The sequence below is a fragment of the Podarcis erhardii genome (genome assembly GCF_964252035.2).
Source record: "Podarcis erhardii genome assembly, chromosome: 9".
NCBI lineage: Eukaryota > Metazoa > Chordata > Lepidosauria > Squamata > Lacertidae > Podarcis > Podarcis erhardii.
Window position 1 is genome coordinate 76,818,026 of NC_138512.1, and position 24,345 is coordinate 76,842,370.

Genomic DNA, 24,345 nt, shown 5'->3' on the forward strand with positions numbered 1-24,345 from the left:
AAGACAAGGCTGCTCTGACACTGGGGGCATGGGAAAAGAAGGAAAGACCGGAAGCCGTTCCGGCTGCAAAAATCATGTTGAAGGAGTGCATTTGTTGAAAGGGGATTTCTCTGATCTGGGAACTTAGCCTCTCCTTTCCCCTTAAAATATTGCCATGTTGTTGTTGTTTAGTCGTTTAGTTGTGTCCGATTCTTCGTGACCCCCTGGACCAGAGCACGCCAGGCACTCCTGTCTTCCACTGCCTCCCGCAGTTTGGTCAAACTCATGCTGGTAAAGGCCAGATACAGTCTCACCTCCCAATGGGCTTTGTAGTAGCAAATGGGGATGAAGACTGAATAAACAGGGAAAAAATCCCTGCATTTCTTTCTTTCTTTCTTTCTTTCTTTCTTTCTTTCTTTCTTTGCTAAAGGTATTTCCAGGATATTTTTCAGCTAGGGCAGCCAAGGTGGCTTACAAGCAAATACCTCCCCCACCCAAAGCCCTCAGTCAAGGACCTGATCTTAACAATATTATGTAGAAATTACTCTTCTGTAGCCGTTAGTTATGTTTATTCGGTAATCAGCTACCATTAATAGATCACTAGAGCACAGATTTGTTTTCTTGGCTATTGGCCAATGGCTATTAACCACATTAGTCATGCAATTAAATTCTGCATCTCTTGTGTTCTGTTTTGTTCCTGTTATGAAATGGACATCTTTTCTTCTCTTTTCAAAATATTTTTGGCTATCACTATTTTCCTGAAAGGTGTGGGTGGCTGAGCATTGAGTACTCATGAAGCACCAGACATTTGCAGAATGAATTGGCCATTTATAATTAACCCATCCATACTATATTCCTTAATAATGCTGGGGCTGTGGTGGGGAGAGCAGTACACAGTCTAGAGGGGAAGAGGAAACAGGCAGATCAGAAAACGGTGTAAAAGCAGCAGCTATTCACAGCATGTGTAAACACCACTGCCAAAGCCCACCAGGCAGGCTCAGCCAATGATGACCCTCGTGTTTTATTTAAAAGCATCTCTAAACTGCTTAATATTTCCCTCCCCTCAGATGTCAAGGAAATAAACAACTACCTGGCTTTTAGAAGACATCTGAAGGCAGCCCTGTTTAGGGAAGCTTTTAATGTCTGATGTTTTGTTGTATTTTCCATATTTTGTTGGAAGCCGCCCAGAGTGGCTGGGGAAACCCAGCCAGATGGGCGGGGTATAAACAATAAATTATTATTAAAATCTTATTTGTGATGAATTTAGCACATCCACCTTCTTCTTCTTCTTCTTCAAAAAAAACCAACCTGCCAACATTTTCAGCATTTTCAGATCCAGCAAGATGACAGGTCTTAGCTGTTTAATTTTTCAGGTGTGTATGTGTGTGCGTGTGTTTTTATTATTTTCCCACCGCTCCCGAAAAAAGATGAATCATCATCTTGTAAGAATGAATGTGGCAGAAGTGGTGAGAAACCAATAATGAGGAAGGAGGACCAGGGTGGGAAAGACAGAACACTTGCTGATGCAAATTGTGTTCCAGACCTTGCCTAATGATCACCTGGAAGAACAATGTGCATCATTCTCTCCCTCCATCACCTTTGTTTCTGGCACATTATGCCACAATCTCCTGTTTCCAGGGAAATGTTTTTGTGTGCTTTAAGCATCGCCAGAGTCTCCCCCCCCCTTTTTAAAAACAAACCTGCTATCGAAAGAGAAATAAGTCTCCTGTTGTGTCAAGAATCTGGAGGGCTGCCTCTGTTTCCTATCAGATCAGGGGGCTCTTGAAAACATCTTTGCATGAAATCTGCATTGGAAGAAAATTGGCCTATGCCCAGTATACCTGAAGGAGCATCTCCACTCCCATCGTTCTGCCCGGACGCTGAGGTCCAGCTCCGAGGGCCTTCTGGTGGTTCCCTCCCTGCGAGAAGTGAGGTTGCAGGGAACCAGGCAGAGGGCCTTCTCGGTGGTGGCACCCGCCCTGTAGAACACCCTCCCACCAGATGTAAAGGAAATAAACAACTATCTGACTTCTAGAAGACATCTGAAGGCAGCCCTGTATAGGGAAGACAAAATAAAAAAAATCCTTCCAGTAGCACCTTAAAGACCAACTAAGTTAGTTCTAGGTATGAGCTTTCGTGTGCATGCACACTTCTTCAGATACACTGAAACAGAAGTCACCAGACCCTTCTATATAGTGAGAAGGTGGGGAGGGGTATTACTCAGGAGGGTGGTGGGATTGGGTGATTGGCAGATAGCTGTGATGAGCCTGTTGACGACTCTTAATGACTGCAATAGGTCTTACAGGAAAAAGCAAGGGGTGAGAAGGTGAAAAATGGCTTTGTCATGTATAATGAGATAAGAATCCAATGTCTTTGTTCAGACCAGGTCTCTCCATGGTTTTAAGTTTGGTAATGAGTTGCAATTCAGCAGCTTCTCTTTCCAGTCTATTTCTGAAATTCCTTTGTAATAGAACAGCTACTTTGAGATCTTGTATAGAATGTCCTGGGAGATTGAAGTGTTCTCCTACTGGTTTCTCTGTCTTGTGGTTCCTGATGTCGGATTTATGTCCGTTTATTCTTTGGCGTAAGGTTTGGCCTGTTTGTCCAATATAGAGAGCTGAAGGACACTGTTGGCATTTGATGGCATACACAATGTGACTTCTGTTTCAGTGTATCTGAAGAAGTGTGCATGCACACGAAAGCTCATACCTAGAATTAACTTAGTTGGTCTTTAAGGTGCTACTGGAAGGAATTTTTTTATTTTGTCTTGACTATGGCAGACCAACACGGCTACCTATCTGTAACTGTATAGGGATGTTTTTAATGTTTGATGTTTTATCGTGTTTTTTATATTCTGTTGGGAGCTGCCCAGAGTGGCTGGGGAAACCCAGTCAGATGGGTGGGGTATAAATAATAATAATAATAATAATAATAATAATAATTATTATTATTATTATTATTATTATTATTATCCTCCAGGGAAAACTTGCTTTGAATTGGCAGACCCTCCAAGTGCCCCTATTTTCCAGGGACAGTCCCCAATTCACAGAAACCATCCTCATTTCTGATTTTATCCTGGAATGTCCCACTTTCCTTTAGGTCACAGCAGTTCTCAACCTGTGGGTTCCCAGATGTTGTTGGACTACAACTCCCATCATCCCTGAGCTCTGGCCTTGCTAGCCAGGGGTGATGGGAGTTGTAGTTCAACAACATCTGGGAACCCACAGGTTGAGAAAGGCTGCCTTAGGACGTCCCTATTTTCATCGGAGAAATGTTGGAGGGGATGGAGTTATGCAACCCATGAGCCCAGGAGATAAGTAACTACACAACCTTTAGAAGACATCTGAAGGCACGGAAGTTTTGACTGGGGCTGCCCAGTCAGATGGGTGGGATTTATAGTGCTCATCTGTTGAAAGAGAACCATCCAAGCCACTTCAGCAAGATTTTGTTGTTGTTTAGTCGTTTAGTCGTGTCCGACTCTTCGTGACCCCATGGACCAGAGCCCACCAGGCACTCCTGTCTTCCACTGCCTCCCACAGTTTGGCCAAACTCATGCTGGTAGCTTCGAGAACACTGTCCCACCATCTCATCCTCTGTCATCCCCTTCTCCTTGTGCCCTCCATCTTTCCCAACATCAGGGTCTTTTCCAGGGAGTCTTCTCTTCTCATGAGGTGGCCAAAGTCTTGGAGCCTCAGCTTCAGGATCTGTCCTTCCAGTGAGCACTCAGGGCTGATTTCCTTCACAATGGAGAGGTTTGATCTTCTTGCAGTCCATGGGACTCTCAAGAGTCTCCTCCAGCACCAGAATTCAAAAGCATTGATTCTTTGGCGATCAGCCTTCTTGATGGTCCAGCTCTCACTTCCATACATCACTACTGGGAAAACCATAGCTTTAACTATACAGGCCTTTGTTGGCAAGGTGATGTCTCTGCTATACCCAAGGAATATGCCAGGAATGCTCAGGCCCCTGTGGGATTGAGCATCAGTCCTGCTAATACCAAATGTGGGTGATAAGTTGAAGTTACCAGATATTTTTCAATGAAACTGGGGACACTTTAAATAAATACTACACATTCGGAACGTTGATGCTGCAGTGATGGCGGCAGCTGAGAGGCAGCTGCCGCCTTTACCTCAACCGCCATATTTCCCCTTCCTCTGAGGCTTCTATCTCCTTTCTCCATGAGCCTGGGCAGCCCCTGAGTTGTTGGTTCTTTTGTGGTGGTGGTGGGGAAGCGGTGCGAGGTGGGTCAGGCATGGAAGGCGGAGAAGGAGGGCTGAGAGCGGCAGTGAGGCTCGGGCAGCGCGATGCCTCCCTTCCCATTGGAGCTGCCCCAATCCCATTCCTACTCCTCGCACGCAAGCTCTGATAGGCAGCGTGAAGCCTCCCTTCCCAGCTGAGAGATCCCTGCCCCGCTCCTGCTTGCATGCGAGTAGGAGTTGGGAGGCTGCTCCGATATGCAGCATGAAGCCTCCCTTCACAGCTTAGTTCTTGGGCTCAGGGAAGGTGGAGGCAGCCCGGAAGCTGCGTCTTAGAGCCCCTGGACCACCATCATAGGGGGACTTCTGAGTAGCTCCTGAAGCCAGCCAGAGCCAACTGCTCCGGGCTGCTGAGACTGCCGCCGCTGCATTTTCCGGGGACATCAGATGAAATCCGGGGACATTCCGGGGATAGAATTTGTATGGGGACTTATTTGCAAATCTGAGGACTGTCCCCGGGAAACGGGGACCTCTGGTAACCCTATGCTAAGTGCCAACAGAAAAGGAGTCGAGATGGGACCACTGGGACGCTTGGTGATATCATCAGCTTGCCTCGGGGAACCTTAAGATCTACAGAAGTACAAAAGAGGCATTGTGTTGTTGATTTTTGAAGTGGAAAAAATGAAAGAGGCCTTCCACCCCAATGGGGAGATATACGAAACAGACGGCTCCCTCCATCAGCTTTGCCAAAAGCTCAGAGGCATCAGGTACCTCCTCCCCTAAGCTGTGCCAGCTGATCATTATAAGAATAATTGGTGCCCACGTTTTCCTCCCCTGTCCCTTTTTACCTTTGTGTTGTGGAGGGTTAGATCGTAAGCCTGCGGGCAGCGACTGTCTTGTTTTAACTGAATGTATGTAAGGCACTCCAGGAGCTGTTTTGGCAGCAGAGCAGAGTCAAACATGCTCCAAACAAGTAATCAATCAATCAATCAATCAATCAATCAATCTGGAAGCTACTAGATGAGCCTTGCAGGATCCCAAAGGAGAGCATGACTCATGGGCTGAAGCTCCGAAGGGGAGCGCTCAGCTTGTGCGATGAGGATACACACACTGCCAAATTTTGTTCCACCTGTCATCTTCCGCTGCCGGGCGTTGCCATGGCAACCATGCACCACCCGAACCGCTCATGCACTTGATGCAGCATTCCAGTGAAACATGTATTAACCAGGCACCTGCACTCAAAAATGTGCTTGGGGTTCAGTCACCTGCCTGCAGGGTTTTTTAAAAAAACATTTTTGGACCCCTTAATTCCCCAACCCAGAGTCCTGCCCTCCCTGTCTGTTCCCTCTCTCCTTCCCTCCCAATACCACGCACTTCCTCCTGTCCGGTAGGGAGGAGATTTTCTGCAGTCCTGATGGATCTTTCACCGCACAGAAGTTGAGTGTTTGTGAACATTCTGTTACTGCAGAACGTTTGAAACCTTTGCCAACCTGGTGCCCACCAGACGTTTCAGACTCCCATGAGCCCCGGCCAGCATCTTATAGGACGTGAGAAATAAGCCCCTGGGAATTCTGCCTGGGGCTGTCAAAGAATGCGGGAGAAGAACAAAAATGGGAACTGCTGAAAATATAGAGAAACCAATCGTTAAAGATTAACCATTGATAGAATTAAATCTATATGCATATTGATTAAAACCATGCAAATAATAAACCTGTACAATAAAAACAGCGTGGAACCAGCCCTTTCATTAAAAAGCAATCAGTTACCAAGAGCCTGTTGGAACAAGAAAGTACAGTCATACCTCGGGTTGAATGTGCTTCAGGTTGAGCGCTTTCAGATTGCACTCCGTGGCAACCCAGAATAACGGAGCATGTTACTTCCGGGTTTTGCCTCTCTCACATGCGCAGAAGCTCAAAATGACATCATGCACAGACTCGCCATTGCGCCTTACGTTCTATTCAGGATGCGAACGGGGCTCCGGAACGGATCCCGTTCGCATCCCGAGGTACCCATGTATTCACTTGTCAACAGAAGGAGGAGGGAGCCAGTTTGGCTTTTTCAGGGAGGGAGTGTTAGAATCATAGAATCATAGAATCATAGAATCATAGAGTTGGAAGAGACCACAAGGGCCATCGAGTCCAACCCCCTGCCAAGCAGGAAACACCATCAGAGCACTCCTGACATATGGTTGTCAAGCCTCTGCTTAAAGACCTCCAAAGAAGGAGACTCCACCACACTCCTTGGCAGCAAATTCCACTGTCAAACAGCTCTTACTGTCAGGAAGTTCTTCCTAATGTTTAGCTGGAATCTTCTTTCTTGTAGTTTGGAACCATTGCTCCGTGTCCGCTTCTCTGGAGCAGCAGAAAACAACCTTTCTCCCTCCTCTATGTGACATCCTTTTATATATTTGAACATGGCTATCATATCACCCCTTAACTTCCTCTTCTCCAGGCTAAACATGCCCAGCTCCCTTAGCCGTTCTTCATAAGGCATCGTTTCCAGGCCTTTGACCATTTTGGTTGCCCTCCTCTGGACACGTTCCAGTTTGTCCGTGTCCTTCTTGTTAGGATATTCCATTCCACCTTAAAAGGAACAGGCATGATTGTTGTGTGTCCCATGCCTGTTTACAGTCCAGCACTGCTTGCTGGGAACTTCCGTTTTGTGTATGGCTTTTGCTTTAGCTGCTTGCTTGGACATGAAAGGGAGAAGTCATGTTTTTCCTTTGTCCTGAATAAACTGCTTGTAAATATGCTTTACATATGCCTCTATCTGCCATTCTGTTGCGAAGAGTTATTTACTCGGCTGATTAGAGCGTGCTTCAGCTTCTGAAGAGTTCTGAAGCTGTGGGTCGCTGTTGCATGCTGTGCCTAGGACCGGTGATCGCCCGGCTACCGGGCAGTGGGCTGGAGCCAGCTGGGGGCCTGTAAATTGCCCTCGTTTCCTTGGAGACATCTCAACAGGGAGTTCCAGAGTATGGGAGTAGGCTGGGTACAGTGTTCCAGCCTAGAAGACTTGGGTTCAAATCCCCCCTTGGCCATGAAGCTCACTGGGCAGCCTTGGGTAGTTGTGAGGATAAAACAGGGAATCACTTGAGAGCCAGTGTGGTGTAGTGGTTAAGAGCGGTAGTTTCGTAATCTGGGGAACCGGGTTCGCGTCTCCGCTCCTCCACATGCAGCTGCTGGGTGACCTTGGGCCAGTCACACTTCTCTGAAGTCTCTCAGCCCACTCACCTCACAGAGGGTTTGTTGTGGGGGAGGAAGGGAAAAGGAGAATGTTAGCGGCTTTGAGACTCCTTAAAGGGAGTGAAAGGCGGGATATCAAATCCAAACTCTTCTTCTTCTTCTTGTATCACTTCAAGCTCCATGGAGTATCTGGAATATCTGATGGAATATCTGATAGCAGCCCTATATAGGGAAGCTTTCAGTGTTTGATTTTTTATGTGTTGGAAGATGCCCAGAGTGACTGGAGCAACCCAGCCAGATGGGCAGGGTATTATTATTATCATCATCATCATCATCATCATCATCATCATCATCATCGCATCACCAATCAATAAAAAAGCCCCTGCATCACAAAGGTAAACTTTAAATTTACTGCTACACCTCTGTTTGCCTCTATTCCTGACCACCACAGACATCTGGTTCTTGGGAGATGATCTGGATGAGATTGTGGTCATGGGACTGGAAAAGGCTCCCTGCCCTGTCCCAGGTGGTCTCACCTGGTACCATGGCTCTTCTGCCAACATCTCCGAGTTGCAAGCAAGGGCTTCTTTTAAAAAACAAATCCCTTTGGGGAACAGGAAGGGGGGAAGGTGAGGGGGGGAAATCAGAAATTCTTCTCTGGCTCAGGTTGAAACCTGAGCCAGAGAAGAATTCAAGCGCTTTACAAATCCTTCCCTCTTTGAACCCCAAATCCTCCTGGAAACTTATCCACAGGACTCCAAGGCTTCCTGCTTACGGCAAACTGCTTTGGATGTTCCCTACGCTGGTCTGAATCCGCAGCAGGAGACAACTGTTTACACAGAGGGTGTAAAGTATCAAACAGCCAGAAGGGAGCCCTTGTCATGCATCTCTCTGTTTACTTCTGCCTTCTCGTTTGTTTTCCCCCTGAAAGTCACGATTGTGCCGGGGATGTGGAAAAGCTGCGACGGGACTTGTGCCAGGATGCTCCCGGCTGGCCACATGCCGGTTGCCGTAGGAACCTGCAAGATGCACATTCTAGAAGTTGTCCTGAAAGGAGAGGAGGAGTCGGTTGGACAGTTGTAGGAAAGGGGGCAAAGGGGCCCTCGGATCCAAACCACAAAGTCTCAGGATGTCCTGGTGAGTTGACGGCGGGCAGGGCAGTTCCGAAACAGGAGCTTCTTATGGGGACCAGTTGCCAAATTTGCAGTCCTACGTCTTGGGGACAGTGAAGCGGGCAGTGAGATGGGGGTCTCATTTCTGGGGCCAGAGACTCCAGTCTGCCAACTGGTTTCCTTAACTAGAAGAATGAATATCCGTCAGGGGACGTATAGGGCCCTGTGCCTGTTTTTTGCATCACAGACCATGGAATTTGGCCTCTGGTGCAGCCTAAGTAAGCAGGAATTCCAAGAATCTGAGGCAGAATAGAGCTGAACTATTGCTTTCCTTGACCTGGACACTATACTTCTGTTGATGCAGCCTAGAAGATCATTAGCTGTTTTGCTGGAGTCCCTCTAAAAGAGAATTGTGGGTGGGGAGACGGAATTACAATCCTGCATTGCGGTCTAGCAGAATATTATTATTATTATTATTATTATTATTATTATTATTATTATTATTAATATATTTATATCCCACCCTCCCCAGCCGAAGCCAGGCTCAGAGCGGCCAACAACAATAAAAGTAACACAGCATTCTAAAATCAATTCATTCTAAAATCAATTCAAAATCAAATTAATGGCAACCATTGGGGTAGAGTTCTGTGATGATTGCCAAAGGAGGGGGTCAGGCTGTGCCTTGGCCAAAGATGTCAAGTCCTGCAGGGCCCTAGTCTCTTGTGACAGAGCGTTCCACCAGATTGGGGCCACGGCCGAAAAAGCCCTGGCTCTGGGTGAGGCCAGCCTAACCTCCCTGTGGCCCGGGATCTCCAAGATGTTTTTATTTGAAGACCGTAAGGTTCTCCGTGGGACATACCAGGAGAGGCAGTCCCGTAGGTACGAGGGTCCTAGGCCGTATAGGGCTTTAAAGGTTAAAACCAGCACCTTAAACCTGATCCTGTACTCCACCGGGAGCCAGTGCAGCTGGTATAGCACCGCGTGAATGTGATCCCACGGTGAGGACCCCATAAGGAGTCTCACCGTGGCATTCTGCACCCGCTGGAGTTTCCATTGACTCATGTTAAGCTTGTGGTCCACTAAGACGCCTAGAGCCTTTTCACATGTGCTACTGGCAAGTCAAGTGTCCCTCATCTGATATTTGTGCAGCTGTTATTCTTGTGTAGAACCTGACATTTGTCCCTAAAGAACTTCATTTTGTTAGTTTGGGCCCAGTTCTCCAATCATCAATCTTGATTCTGTCTTCTGTGGCATTAGCTACCTCTCCCAGTTTGGTGTCATCTGCAAATTGGATGAGCATCCCTTAGTTTCTTTAAGTCATTTATAAAGACGTGGAACAACAACAGGCCCAGGATAGAACCCTGAAGCACCCCACTTGTCACTTTTTCCCAGGATGACGAGGAACCATTAATGAGCACTCTTTGGGTTCGGTCAGTCAACCAGCTACAAATCCATCTAACAGTTACTCGTCCATCCCACATTTTACCAGCTTCTCCACAAGAATATCACGTGGGACTTTATGAAAACCACTGTGGATTTCGCCACAGGATGCTTGACTAGATGCATTGATGCTTCTGGGAGAGAGGATTCCAAGTCACCTAAGCCTTTTGTTTTATATAAAAAAATGGTCCTTCTTTTTTTCTTCCCCAATTTTTTTAATTAATTTTCACAAAATTATAAACAAACAAGACAACAAACAAACCAACCCAAATCATAATCTTATTAGAAATTATGCTCATTAACATTGTTAAGTGACTTCCTCGCTTCCCCTTAGTTGAATTTCCATGCATATCCATTTAACGGTTTTCCAAATCACAGTTCTTATAAAATTTACCTTTAGCCTTAACATCTTTCAATCTTTACCTTTTGAAATTATACGTATTGATTCATCACTTAACTTATATAAAATCCTAAGCCTATTCATCCACGTGTCATATAAATATGCTGTGGTTGGTCCTTCTGGGCAAATGGCGTACAGCCCCCAGGCATCTCAGTCTGTTTTCAGCCTGCTCCTACCCACCTGCCTTACTGACGACCTGTCCAAGTGTAGCCTTATTAGACTTTACCGATTGGTGGGCTCTGCGTTGCTCCCGGATGGGAGGAAGGAAGTCAAATGACACCGAGGGTTGGTTCAGAGAAAGAGTTCTTTATTTCTGCTCTCCGGAGCAGCAGAAAGGCACTTGTGTGGTCAGTCCACAGCAAGTCCAAAGAAACGAGAAATTTCATGCAGTATATATATCCTCCAGGCACCCTCTCCCCCCTTCCCCAGGAATCCAGCCCCGTCAGCTTGTACACACAGGTTGACATCACAGATGTTCCTGCTCCAGTACTCTTAACCATAAAAGGGTTTTCCTTCCTGTACTTCTGACCATAAAAGGGTATTCCTGTTCCTATACTCTTATCTTGGAGCAAGAGGTCACCAGCTCCAAGAACACACTCTGGCGCTGTTCCCAGACTAGGTCTGTGCGTCAGAGTGTGGTAAGATAAGACCCAGACATGTCATCCCTACTCCACTGGAACAGCCAAGGTCATCCATTTCTGTGACTGATAAAGGAGAGAGCTTTGTTTGTACAGCTGTGTTCTTGTTATGCATTTGCTCAACAGCTCAAGTTAAGGCATTTTAGAAATGCTCTTTTGGAGAAAGAAGAAAAGCGGGGTTTTGGGTCCTGTTTCAAACTGACTGCACAGAAACCCATTCCTTCACAAGGAGTAGCACTGGCTGCCGCCACCTCCTCCTTAGCACCAGTGTTGTCATTGTAGGACTCAGCTGGGAAGAGCATTGGGGGAAACCCGAGTGTTGGTTCTGCCTGCCAATGGGCACCAGCCAGCCCCCACTGTAAAATGGCAAGCCAGATCATTGGTCCAACTAGCCCACTAGTATTGATTGTGCTGACTTGCAGAAATTCTTCAAGGCTCCGGCTTCCTAAGATTATTTCCGTTGAACATTACATGTTTTCTCACCACGGTTCTCCACCCTGGAGCTATGGGACATCCCCTAACCCGGGGCAGGCAACCTTTTCTCTTTCTACAGTGGTGGGTGAGGAATGAGGGCTGGGCCACCTTCTCTCTCTGGTTTCACCCACACGACACATTTAAAGCCATCCTTCTAAGTCTACGTGGAGTCTCCTTCTTTAGAGGTCTTTAAGCAGAGGCTTGACAACCATATGTCAGGAGTGCTCTGATGGTGTTTCCTGCTTGGCAGGGGGTTGGACTCGATGGCCCTTGTGGTCTCTTCCAACTCTATGATTCTATGATTCTATGATTCTACGTGGACCATAACTAAGGTCCTGACATTTGAAAAACACCCTAAGCAGAAATTAATATTATTATGCCTTGTAGAAGTCAACAAAGCTACGCTAACATTGAGATCCAGCAGTGATTTTTCTCTGCTGCTTCTTAAAAAAAAAAACCCGACTTGAAAGGGGAAGTCCTTCCTGGCAGGTATCTTGGCCAGGTGGGCAGACAGGTGGGCAAGTCAGCAGGTGCTCAGCTGACAACCTTCGGGAAGAGATGGGATCCCTTTCAGAAATCCCTGGCACAGCAAGGTCTTGGATGCATTTTGCGGAGGGGCTTCCAAGAGAGCAGGTGGGCCTGGGTACCATCATCGCAGCATCCTCATCCTCTTGAGGAAGCTCTGCATTGCTTGCTTCCAGGTTGCTTGGACCGGTGTGCAGCATCCCATAGATTTCTGAGTCCCCGCCCCCTTCATTTCCCTGAGTGGTGGGAGAGAGGAGGCTTGGAAGCCTGGAAGCTCATAGAATCTCATACCATAGAGCTGGAAGGGGTCCCCTGAGGATCATCTAGTCCAGCCCCCTTCAATGCAGGAATTTGCAGCTCTCCCTCGCAGGGATCGAACTTGCAACCTCGGCGTCTTCAGCACCACACTCTAACCAGCTGAGCTATTCTAGAATGATACAAGAGGGAATTGTATTTCCGTCAGGCGAATAGGAGCCTCCTAAGCACTCTCAGCACTCTTAATGAACTACAGTTCCCAGGATGCTTTGAGGGAAGCCATGGCTGGGGAAAGCGCTTTGAATGCAAGCTGCATTATGTGGCCTCAGCCATTGCTATTCATCGAATTGTGGAAAAGGCCGGCAGAAAACCTTCTCTGCTCAGGTGAACAAAGCCCATTTAAGAAAGGTGTTGCTTATCATCTGACTATCGATCTGGGTCGTCAGGAAAAAGCACCAGGACCAGCCTGCGCAGGATACAAAGCGAAGCGTGGAAGGCTGAGCATAAGGCAGAAAAGCAAGAGGGAAGAACCAAGGGAGAGGGAGGGGGGCGGAGAGCAGGAAGCGAATAAAACCAACACCTTCTGTGCTTCTAGAAGACACTGGAGCGACGAGAGCCGCACTCAGGGCAAAAATAGCATAAGGTGAATGAGAGCCTGGGGAGATGTAAAGCTGCCTTGACAGCTTCCCATAACAGGGTAGCTGCCTTTTGCCAAAGTCATTAAAGGCTGCTCCGTTGTGTAACCGCAGCTGAAGATGCCTTGCGACAGCCGGATCCTGTCAAGTGCTGATGATCTGTGTCCCTCCAGACATCAGCTGTATACAGTGGTACCTCGGTTGAAGAACAGTCCGGTTGAACGATTCGGTTTACAAACTCCACAAAACCAGAAGCGGTGTTGTGCTGGTCCCGGGGGCTAACCGAGAGTCGAGGTCCTAGTCCAGTCCGTGGTCAAAAGTGCAACAAGGAGACAGTCTGTAAAAGCTGAAGCAGGGAGTCAGGTGAAGTCAGGAACAGGCATCCAAGAAGGGAACCAGGGCTGGTCAGGAATTCCGGCCGGAAAGCAGGACAGGGTCCAAGCAGGAACTGGCAACCAACAATGTTGCTCCCACAACTTGGGACCAGGGCTGGCCGGCTTTTATCTGCCCCGAGGCATAGAGCGGCCCCGATCCTCAGGTGACTTGCCTCTCCTGGCTTGGAGGCGAGCACTCCTCCTGCAGGAACTTAGTTCCCTCCGCCTCTCTGCCCTGAGCCTCTGCAGCTCAGGAGAGGTTGGAGGGTTACTGGACCCAGAGGCAACCTCAGCTTCCTCTGACGGGGCTGAGAGTGGAGCACCTGCAGGCAATGGGTCCTCCATCACCTCAGGAGCCAGAGCAGACTCAGCTGGTGTCTGCTCCTGAGGATCCGGCACAGGTGAGGGCCCTTCAGGTTCAAGCCCCAGCCCCGGCTCAGCTGGTACTGGAGGCGGGGACTCCTGTGCAGGCTGGGATTCCTCAGGTTCAGCATCCAAATCCGAATCCCAGGCCATCACAAGTGTCCCGGTTTGCAAACTTTACCTCAGTCTAAGAACAGAAACCAAATGGTGGAAGGGCACTGTCAGCGGGAGGCGTCATTAGGGAAAGCGCACCTCAATTTAAGAACGGTCTTGCTTCTGTCACGTGAAGTCTGGCTTGCACTCGGAGTGCTCTTCCCAATAACGCAAATTCCCCACACTCTGAGAGCCAGCCTCTCAGGGGGGTGACGGTAGCCCAAGTCCAACTGGGGAGAAGACTGAGAGGTGATATTGTGACATGCCGCAGCAGGGTGAGATTCCAGGAGTGCTTACCCAGGGTCTATGTTTCCTTTTGGACAATGAAGCTCAGCGGAGACCGTGGTGTCTTTATGACGTATGGTTTATTCGCAAAATATATACAGTGGTACTTCGGTTTAAGAGCAGTCCGGTTGAAGAACGATTCGGTTTACAAACTGCGCAAAACCGGAAATAGTGTCCCGGTTTGAGAACTTTACCTTGGTCTAAGAACGGAATCTGAATGGTGGAAGGGCACTGGCAGTGGGAGGCCTCATTAGGGAAAGCGCGCCTTGGTTTAAGAATGGTTTTGGTTTAAGAACGGACTTCCGGAACGGATTAAGTTCGTAAACCGAGGTACCACTATATAGCAGTGATAGCAGGTCTGTCCAGTGGCATAGCGTGAGGCAGGGAGGCACAGGCAGGGACTGAAGGTAATGGGGCCCTTTATATAGCAGGTGGGGCCCATGACTTACATCATAGGAGCCTACACAACACAAACACTGTTGCTGTATGTAGGGTTTATTGTGTTTTTTTATCATATATTTTGGAAATGTACATCCAGGTGTTTTTTTTCCTTTAAGTTTTTTGGGGGCCCCCAAGAGCGTGGGGCCCTAAGCTAAAGCTTGGGAGGGCGGGATATAAATAAAATTTATTATTATTATTATTATTATTATTATTATTATTATTATTATTATTATTATTATTATTATATAAAGGGCTGTCCCATGGAAGATGGAACAAACTTGTTTTCTCCTGCTCCTAAGGACCTGAACCAATGATTCAAACTGCAAAAAAGGAGTTTCCAACTATATATGTGGGAAGAATAACTTTCTGGTGCTAGGAGCTGTTGGACAGTGTAGCAGACTACCTCAGAAGGTGGTAAACTCCCCTTCATAGTAGTTTTTAAAGCAGAGGTTGGGCGTCAGGGATTCTTTAGCTGAGATTCCTGCATTAAAGTGGGTTGGTCTAGATGACCCTTGGCATCCCTTCTAACTGTACAGTTCTATGATTCTATGTTCCTTTTTGTCTGGATCATGTTGGTAAGGTGCCCTGTTCTTTGGCTACACTGAAGGCCAGAAGGAGGGGATTTGCTTAATCCATATGAACCATTTGTTCATATAAATGCACTGCACAAACTTTGCTCGGTCTATGCATTGCACAATCGCCACAAACACACCTGTGTTGTTGCATGTACAAACATGAGAAGATGATTGCCTAATTTGCCTCTGCATCCAACAGATACAAATGTCTCTGTGCTGTGTGTTTGCGCAAGTAATAATATATAATAATAATTTATTATTTATACCCTGCCCATCAGGCTGAGTTTCCCCAGCCACTCTGGGCGGCTGCTAATCAAGTGTTTAAAACTATACAGCATTAAATATTAAAAACTTCCCTAAGCAGGGCTGCCTTCAGATGTCTTTTAAAAATAGGACAGCTGCTTATTTCCTTGACATCTTATGGGAGGGCGTTCCACAGGGCGGGTGCCACTACCGAGAAGGCCCTCCGCCTGGTTCCCTGTAACCTCACTTCTCGCAATGAGGGAACCTCCAGAAGACCCTTGGAGCTGGACCTGAGTGTCCGGGCTGAATGATTGGGGTGGAGATGCTCCTTCTGGTACACAGGACCGAGGCCATTTAGGGCTTTAAAGGTCAGCACCAAACAGAACCTGTGTATCTTTTTCCTTCCATAGGTAAGGTAAATCGATACCAACAATAAAGTTAAAGAGGCACACTCCTTCCTTGATGAAATGCTGTGTGTGTGTGTAAAATATATACACAGCACATCATGTGTACACATGTTTATAAAGTGCACAAGTTTGTGTGTGTTTGTCTGCTCCTGTTTCCATACAGAAACAGCCAAGAGTCTTGTGGCATCTTAAAGACTAGCCAATTTATTACAGCCGGAGATTTTGTGGACTGGAATGGTGATATATATTAATCATATGCATTCCTGTGTGTCTGGATAACATGTCTCTCTAATAGCATACATGCTCAGCTCTCTGAGCATAACACACATCACATGCAGGTGCAAGAAGTGTATGCAGGGAGTGCATATAATAATGCAACCAATAGCATAACAACATGAGAAGAGCCCACTGGATCAGGCCAGTGGCCCATCTCTAATCCAGCACCCTGTTCTCCCAGTGCCCAGCCAGATGCCCTAATGGGAAATCTGCAAGCTGGACTCGAACACAAGACTCTGTGGCTTCCAGCAACTGGCATTCAGAAGCATTGCTTCCTCCATAGCTTCATCCTCCATGGATTTGTCCCATCCTCTTTTGAAGCCATCCAGATTGGTGGCCACAACTGCTTCCTGTGTCAGGGAGTTCCATAGTCAATATGTGTTGATATAATAAATAACACTGTGCCCATGGAAAATGTTATCTCCAGTCTGTTTGGTGGGCATGCAAGTAAACACTACACGTAGTCTTCCCCCTACTCAAGTGGTTGCACCAATTCAGTGAATAGAAGAATGCACTCTGCACATGTTCAGATGCTTTTTAATCCTTGTCAGCGGAGGGAACCCTGGAACTGAAAGTATGTTGGGCTGGAATAAACTCTGACTCCACACATTTTCCCTAAAGCAAAGGCAGATTTATCATTAAGGAATGCTGTTAAATGACTCTGATTATGATCCTATCTTTCATCCATATTGTTGCCACCCTGAAGGCTCCAGGTTCAATCCCCAACGTCTCCTGGTACGCCTGGGAATCTGAAGCCTGGTTGTAGCCCTGGGAGTTGCTGTCCGCCAGTGCTGGCTGTATTGCCCTGGATGGGCCAGTGGCCTGGCTCTATATAAGACAACTTCCTGGGCTCCTGTGATTTCGCCCCAGATCAGCTTGGTCTCCGGAATCTCCTCTCCTCCCCCTGCACATGTGGCGTGGCTCACTTTCTTGAGCCACCTGCCACTGCTCACTTATTATTTTGCACCTGCTCTCTGCTTGGGGCTCATGCCAGTAAGGATTGTACTAACAGAAGTGCGGGAAGTTTGCAGAATTGACTGGGGTGATAGATGCTGCAGCCTTTTGGCAAAAGTTTGGAGCCGGTGGTCTTCCTTGCACCGTATGTAGTATGTGCCCAGATAGCGTATCGCTTCCCCTTCTCCCTTTTTTCTGGGGAGGGGTGGCAAGCAACCTCAGGAGGTTCAAATGTCCAGGTCTGTCCACTGCTGAGCTTTCTCAATGCAATGGATTACTACTAACAAAACATAGCAGTTAAGTAAGAATGCTTTGTTCCGGTGGAACGGAAGGCGATGGGCTCTCGGTTGCTGGAGTTCTCAAAGAGAGAGTTTGGATGGCCATCTGTCAGGGATTTCTTTAGCTGGACTTCCTGCATGGCAGGGGATTGGACTGGATGACCTTGGGGGTTCCCCTTCCAACTCTATAACTCTATAAATGAGGGGATAACGTTCAGCTGACCCGCTCCCTCTCCTTCATCCAAAAGTGGAGCTCTGCCAACACTGAGATCCTGGCCTTCTTTCACCTTGATCTTCCTGTGCTAGTGACCTAGAAATCTCCCCTCCTGGGGCACCCTCAGACCGGCAGCTGCCGTCTCGACTAGGGGGAAGCCCGCTTCCATCTGGTCCCACTGCGCAACAGCGCCCCTTGGTGCCCGTGCCAAAGCATTGCCTGGCAGCAGCCCAGAGAGGACCAGGCGTCGGGTGGTTCTGGTGATTAGGCACCCACCTCCAGGATTTTGCAGGATTTCTGGAGGCTTCCAACTTCCTGACGGCCAATTTTGTTTTATTTTCTCTCCCCCCTCTCCCTCCCTTTTCTTAACCATCTAGATATGAACTGTTGTTGTTCGCAAAGCAGAGAGCGGGGAGGGGAGAGCGCGCGGAGTGAGGTGGCGAGAGCCCGGCGCCAAAAAAGATGCTAAAACGTCACAGGGAGAGATTTCCTTATTGGGTCTCCCTCGCCTGCATCCTGAGTCCATATATGGGCATTTATGTCACAGCAGCCTCGCTCGGGGAACTCCAGAAATGGAAGAGCGGAAGATCAGAGGCAGATATATAAACCCAGGCTGCGTCTCCTCGGCTCTTTGCTTACAAACACCGAAGAGGGGAGAGAGAAACGCACCTGCCGAGCTCAGCCCAGGTGAGGCCTGGGATACAGATACAGCCCCCAGCTCCCTAGGAATTCAGAGCGTCCTCCTCTCTCTCTGCCACCCGAGGACCAGCATCCCTGCGCCTTTCCACCTGTCGGAGGATCCCTTTACTCACCCCACCTGGAGCTGAAGCGACCTCTGGCTTGGTGGGGCCTCTGAGTGGCCAGGGAGGGGGCTCTCTCCACCCTTCCACACCTCCTGCTTTCCTCCCATCCTTCTCTCCCCCCCCCCCCCCATTCCCATTTCTTCAATTTGGACATGTTGAACACCATGGATTTCTCGCACCAGGACTCTCTGTATGACAAGCGTCAGCTGAAAGCAGGTGACGCTTCCGTCTCCGGGCAGGACCAGGAGTCCCAACTTTTGACGGAGCAGCCGAGGGAGGGAGCCTCTGATTTTCTCCCAGGTAAGGAAGTGAAGCCTGCTCCATCTCACCTTGGGAAGTCGGGCGGGGGGGGGCGGGGCGGTGGATGGACCTGCTCTGGATTTTTTAACCCGATTATTTCACGTGAAAGCAAGCCGGGGGGGGGGGCAGGTGATCGGCATCAGATTTGTGAGCGCACAGCGGCACGGGCAAATGCCCTTCTCTAAATTGATGGTGTTATAATGGTTAGGGTAAATTTAAGAGTCCGTTAATTGTTTAAAATGATGTGCGGGGGGGGGGGTTAGTAGGGGAATGTGGTTTAGAAATAGGCTGTGATGGCATTCATTAGAATTGCGTGGCTAGAGGTGTGTGAGGGGGGAGGTTAATACAAAAGAAACATAGAATAGAACCAGAAGGGCTCCCACGAGGCCATCCAATCCAACCCCTGCTTTGTGCCCACCAGATTCTATATGTGCTCAAAGCATTCTGGACAGGTGCTGGTTTAACCGTTTATCCCAAAACTTACAAAGGAGGTGGTTCTTCAAGTTCCCTGCTAGGCAGCTCATCCAATTGCAGAACAGCAGGACATTATTATTCCCATTTCACAGATAGGGAATGGTGGCACCCCAGTGCTCCAAATTTGGGTTCTTCTCATTTAGAATTTCCCTTTTTTGGCCAGTGCTCTGCACTGGATTGAAAATTGTGCTTGGGTCCAAGAGGGGAAAGTCCTTATCTCTGTGGTAGACCCTCTACCTTTCATGCAGGTAACATGTCCAGGTAGGGCTGAAAAGGACACCTGCCTGAAGCTTTGCAAAGCTGCTGGCAGTCAGCGCAGACAGTTCTGAGCTAGATGGACTGAAGCCCATCTTGTGTCTCTTCGCTAGGGCAACCCACTTGCTATCTCCCAGTCTAACCAATGGTTAATTACTAAAAGGATGGGTCAAGGCTGAAATGCAAATGGTGGAGGCCTTTACCCCCCCCCCCGCCAGATCCATGCCTGTGAGGCTTGGTTATAGCTGCTTAGACTCTGCACATGCTCAGGAACTCTTCCTTCTCCCTTTATTTCACGTGCTCTGGAGCCATTAAGACCTGGCCCATGGAGACCAACTCTGGGATCTAGCCCTGGGTCCATGAAGCCTTGAGCCCGACTCACCTCCTAGAAGTGTTATAATGGTCAAATGAGTCAGGTGTGCGCGGGCATCATAACCCACCTCAAACTGCTGGATTAGGCTGCAAATCCACCTTGAACAAGTGTGAGAGCCTCATTGCAGGCACCTCACAGAAGGACATGCCTCACCCCTATTGCATCTGGGGTATGAAACAGGGCCATGGGGAGCTACATTCTACCAGCTCAGGCTATTGGTCCATCTAGGTCAGGTCTGTGTCCTTGATTTAGTGCCTGATCTTCAATGTCACAGTCAGGGAAGGGGCTCATCCCATCACCTGCCACCCAATGGCCACCTGTTTAGCTGCATTGCAAGGGGTTAGACCAGATGACCATTGGGAAACCTTCCAACTCTACAGTTATATGATGCCGGGACCCTTTTGGCTGAAGGATTAAAGCTGCGGCCATCTGCTTGCAAAGCTATGTGTGCCACCATCCTATGGGGCCATTGCACCTTCCCAGAAACCTCTGCTGCCTTTTCTTGTGGAGCTCTGGTGTTCTATGATTCTATTTGTAATGAAAACGCCGTGTTTCTGTTTTCCAGGTGACTTTATGGGCACCACAATGAACCCTGAAACCCCAGATTACTACTTCGTCTCCGGACAGCCCTCCCCACCGGTCAGCTATACGGGCAGCTTTTTCATCAAGACAGAGCAATGCCAAGACCAGGAGTCCCTCTTCAACCTGATGTCAGGTATCCTTGGTCTTTCTCCCTTCTCGTCTTCAGAGGCCCACCAGAGGCAGCCGGACACCGCCTACAGTGTCCCAGAGGCCATTCAGAACCATTTGGACCTCTATTCCACCTGCCAGCCCGAGCTGAACATTTCCGTGCGGCCGTCGTTAGCCGAGCAAAGCTATTCCACGTTCTCCAGCCCTGACACCATCCAGCAAGCCCAACCTTCTTCCGACGTGGGGGCCTCTTCCCAATGCCTCTTTAGCGAGAAACTGTTGGACAGCAAACAGGACATCAAGCTGTCCGCCATCTCCCCTTCCCTGGAGAAGTTCAAATCTCCTTGTTCCCACTGGGACCCTCTCAGCCAGTCTCAGAATTACCTACCAGCGGAATACACCGCTCCAGAGACATTCCGCCCCACAGAGGCCAGCCAGACAATGTTCCCCCAACTGGCATCAAAAACTGAGAATGTGCTGTCCGTCAGCTGCCAGTCAGAGCTCAACGGACTCCCCGAACAGTCGGGTTCCTTCGGACACAATCTGGACTTCACTTGCCTGCCAGAAAGGTTCTCCACCCTCACACAGATCCCCAGTGACTTTGTAGAGGCCAAGATCCCCAATTTACCGCCCCAGCTCATCCAAGACTTTGAGTCTTCCTTGCCCCAGACTGAGGTCATGCCAAACCTGGCAACCACCAATGACCAGAGACTACACACCAGCCACACCCCGCCTTCAACTCCCATGACGGACTTCCTGGCCCATTCCTCCGGCTCCTTGGTCAACCCTCTACCCCCCAGCCGGACCCCTGGAGCCGTCCCAGAGCCAAAGAAGAAGCCTCGCCGGGGGAAGTGCTCCTCCAAATGCTTCTGCCCCAAACCCCACGAAAAAGCCTTCGCCTGCCCGGTGGAGAACTGCATCCGTTGTTTTGCACGGTCGGATGAACTCAATCGCCACCTCCGCATCCACACCGGCCACAAGCCCTTCCAGTGCCGCATCTGCCTGCGGAACTTCAGTCGCAGCGACCACCTGACCACGCACATTCGGACGCACACGGGGGAGAAGCCCTTCTCCTGCGACGACTGCGGGCGCCGGTTCGCCAGGAGCGACGAGAAGAAGAGGCACAGCAAAGTCCACTTGAAGCAGAAAGCCCGGGCGGAGGAGAAGCTCAAAGGCCTGGGCTTCTACTCCGTGGGACTTTCTTTCGGGATGCTGTGAAATCCCGGGGGTGTGGGTGCGAATCCTGTTGGGACTTTGCGGGGAGGTTTTTTCTTTATGGAAAGGCCTCTGGGAAACTCAGGTTAAGGTTCCTTCATGCAGCAGAGAGTTGAAAGGAACGATAGACGTGGCTGGACACAAGCATTGTGGCTTGTCCTGTTGATTCATTTTTTAGAGGTGTCCGGGTGGAAGAACGTGAATGGAGGGGACCAAAAGGGTCTGGTGGGATGCGGGCAAGAATTCAAAGTCATTCCATGCTCATTTGCAGAGGAGTTCAGGTCCAAAGGCCAGCTTCTGAGTTGTCAGAGAAATCTGTATTTTAGCAGAGGTGAGCTTCTGATTTTCAGCACCACATGAGTAGCGGACAGCTCCCAGTGGCTGAGCCGGGCTGAGCAAGGAGCTGAATGCTGAAACAGCATTCGTAATATATTACAAGGGGGAGCGAAACACCTATCTCTGTTTTACCCAAGAACAAGACAACTTTACGGTTTTTAATGAACTGAACCGACTTTCATTACATAAGCACTTTAATGGGCCTTCCAGGGAGAGGGGAGGGGTAATTAAAAAAAAATATATCCTAAAAATAAAATTTCTCATGTTCAAACCGCAGGGCTGGGGAAGGGGACAAAGTTGTATACAATCAGCACAGTTCATTGCTTTGTTAATGATGCAAATTGTTGCTATGGAGTAGGCAAACTTTGCTTAATGAACATTTTGTATATAATTGTGATTGCAGTATTGGGTGGGCGGGGTGATTCTCATTTTTTATGTAAATCTCTCTCTTTGTAAAAACAGAATGTGCCAGGGTTATTACAAAGCTGTGTTTATTTTTACAATAAACAAAATTTGTTTTAATCTAAAAAAAAAAAAGTTTTAAGATTTCTTCTATGTTGCTTTTCACCGCCAGCTTTGACCCGCCCCCCCCCCCCGAGAAACCCAAACCCTTCAGTAGTGGGGATTGAGAGACAATTCCTAGTTCCCTGTTTGACCTGAAGGCAGCACAACGGGTGTTTCGGATGTAAGTGGGAAAGGGTCTCCTAGGCAGAGATACTCATTTAGCAGCAAAGAGGATCCAGGAATCTGCCTTGTGGAGAGGAATAGAGACCCCCCCCCCACAGCCAAAGATATCACCTCTCCAAATCTATCCAGATTCCTGCCCAAACCCCCTCTTGTCTGGGGCTGGGGCTCGGACTCAGAACCAAAGGAGTCTCAGTCTGCACCAGATCCTTTGCCTCAGGCATCATCTGAACCTAGTCTGGGGCCTGATCCTGAAGAGTCCCAGTCTGCACAGGTTCCCCTGCAACAAACACCAGCTGGGCCGAGTCATGGGCCTGAGCCTGCCCTGGCTCCAGGTGCGGGGATTACCTTGTTGCCTCCAGCTGGGCCATCACTCACAGTTGCTCCACTACCGGTTGGGTCAGGGGAGGCTGAGGCGGCCCCTGGGTCTAGTAACCCACCGATGTCTCCCGAGCTGAAGAGACTAAGATCTGAGAGAAGGAGAGACCTGAGTACTTGCAGGAGGAGTGCTCACCTTCAGGTGAGACAGGGAGGTGAGTCACCAGGGGATTAGGACCGGCAGGTACCCTGACAAAGATAAAAGGCTGTGGGACCCCGCCCCAGGTTGTGGGAGCAACATTGCTGTTTGCTAGAACCTGCCTGTTACCCTGTGCCTAACCTTGCCTGGTTTCCTGCCTTGGCCCTGTCAGACTGACTCCTCATGGAGCCCTTGGATTCAGGACCAGACCTGGACCACATTGCTTAGGTTAACCCCCAGGCCCAGCACATGGGTAATTCTCCTGCACCCACTCTGATTTTTCTATCAAGGCTCTCCACGGCATGAGTTCCCAGCGCTCTGCATCTCCAAAAGCTGTCTTATCCTCTTTTAAAGCCATCAGGGTTAGCGACCATCACTGCCTCCTGTGGGAGGGAGTTCCACAGTTTAACTCTGTGCTGCGTGAAGAAATACTTTCTTTTATCTGTCCTGAATCTCCCAACATTCAACTTCACTGGATATCCACAATGTCTAGTATTTTGAGAGATTCATTGGTCTGCACACTTTTGCCCCAGGCCCTGTCAATCACTGCAATGTGGCCCCCTGGAGCTCTAGGCTTGTCAATGTTGTTGGGATGCGTCCAAGGGAACAAGGGCAATTGGCAGGCCCCCAACTGACTCCAGCCCACCGGCCGGCAGCCAGCCAATCTCCGGTCCTTGAATCAGCATGTAACTGCGACTCAAACCTCAGAAACCTTCAGAAGCTGAGCACGCAAGCCAGCAGAGAAAATAACTCTTCACAACAGAAGGGCAGAGAGAGAGGCTGTGTAAAGCATATTTACAGCAGTTTATTTAGCATACATCAGGACAAAGAAAACATGTCTGCTCTCCTTCATGTCCAAAGCAAGAAGCATAAGCAAAAGCTATACACAAACGGAAGTTCCCAGCAAGCTGTGCTGGAATGTAAACAGGCATGTGACACACAACAGCCTGTTCCTCTTAAGGTGGAACGGAATATCTTAACAAATGTTTGGGACATTAGACCGAATACAATACAGTGGTACCTTTGTACTCAAATGACTTGGCTCCTAAATAAATCGGCTCCCGAACGCCGCAAACCCAGAAGTAAGTGTTCTGGTTTGCGACCGTTTTTTGGAAGCTGAACATCCGACGTGGCTTCCAATTGGCTGCAGGAAGCTCCTGCAGCCAATCAGAAGCTGTGCCTTGGTTTTTGAACCATTTCGGGAGTTGAACGGACTCCCGGAATGGATTAAGTTTGAGAACCAAGGTACCACTGTAACTCTGTTTACGTCAAGAAAGCTGACATAGGACTATGATAGCG

General features: G+C 48.7%; 2 protein-coding genes across 3 annotated transcripts in view; both read left to right on the plus strand.

The window, feature by feature from the left end:
- Positions 1-8,398: 8,398 nt before the first annotated feature.
- EGR4 (early growth response 4) lies at positions 8,399-22,346 on the plus strand. Of its 2 annotated transcripts, none has more exons than XM_081876997.1 (3): positions 8,399-8,494; positions 17,777-18,502; positions 20,170-22,346. In XM_081876997.1, exons 2-3 carry the CDS (start codon positions 18,355-18,357, stop codon positions 21,510-21,512), a joined length of 1,491 nt encoding a protein of 496 aa, XP_081733123.1. In that variant the 5' UTR covers positions 8,399-8,494; positions 17,777-18,354; the 3' UTR covers positions 21,513-22,346. The 2 variants fall into 2 exon arrangements, with proteins under 2 accessions (XP_081733123.1, XP_081733124.1); XM_081876998.1 differs by having other exon boundaries at positions 18,385-18,502; positions 20,170-22,345.
- The window catches only part of FBXO41 (F-box protein 41), a 123,257-nt gene continuing 109,440 nt past the window's right edge, over positions 10,529-24,345 (plus strand). Inside the window, exon 1 of the mRNA XM_081876790.1 lies at positions 10,529-10,928. The gene's annotated coding sequence lies outside the window, so the exon portion shown is untranslated. The remainder of the gene's footprint in view (positions 10,929-24,345) is intronic.

Bases quoted from the DNA above. Each gene is read 5' to 3' on its own strand.
- EGR4 (XM_081876997.1), top strand. From the start codon at position 18,355: ATGTTGAACACCATGGATTTCTCGCACCAGGACTCTCTGTATGACAAG. The intron at 18,503-20,169 runs GTAAGGAAGTGA...TCTGTTTTCCAG, and splicing joins AGCCTCTGATTTTCTCCCAG to GTGACTTTATGGGCACCACA.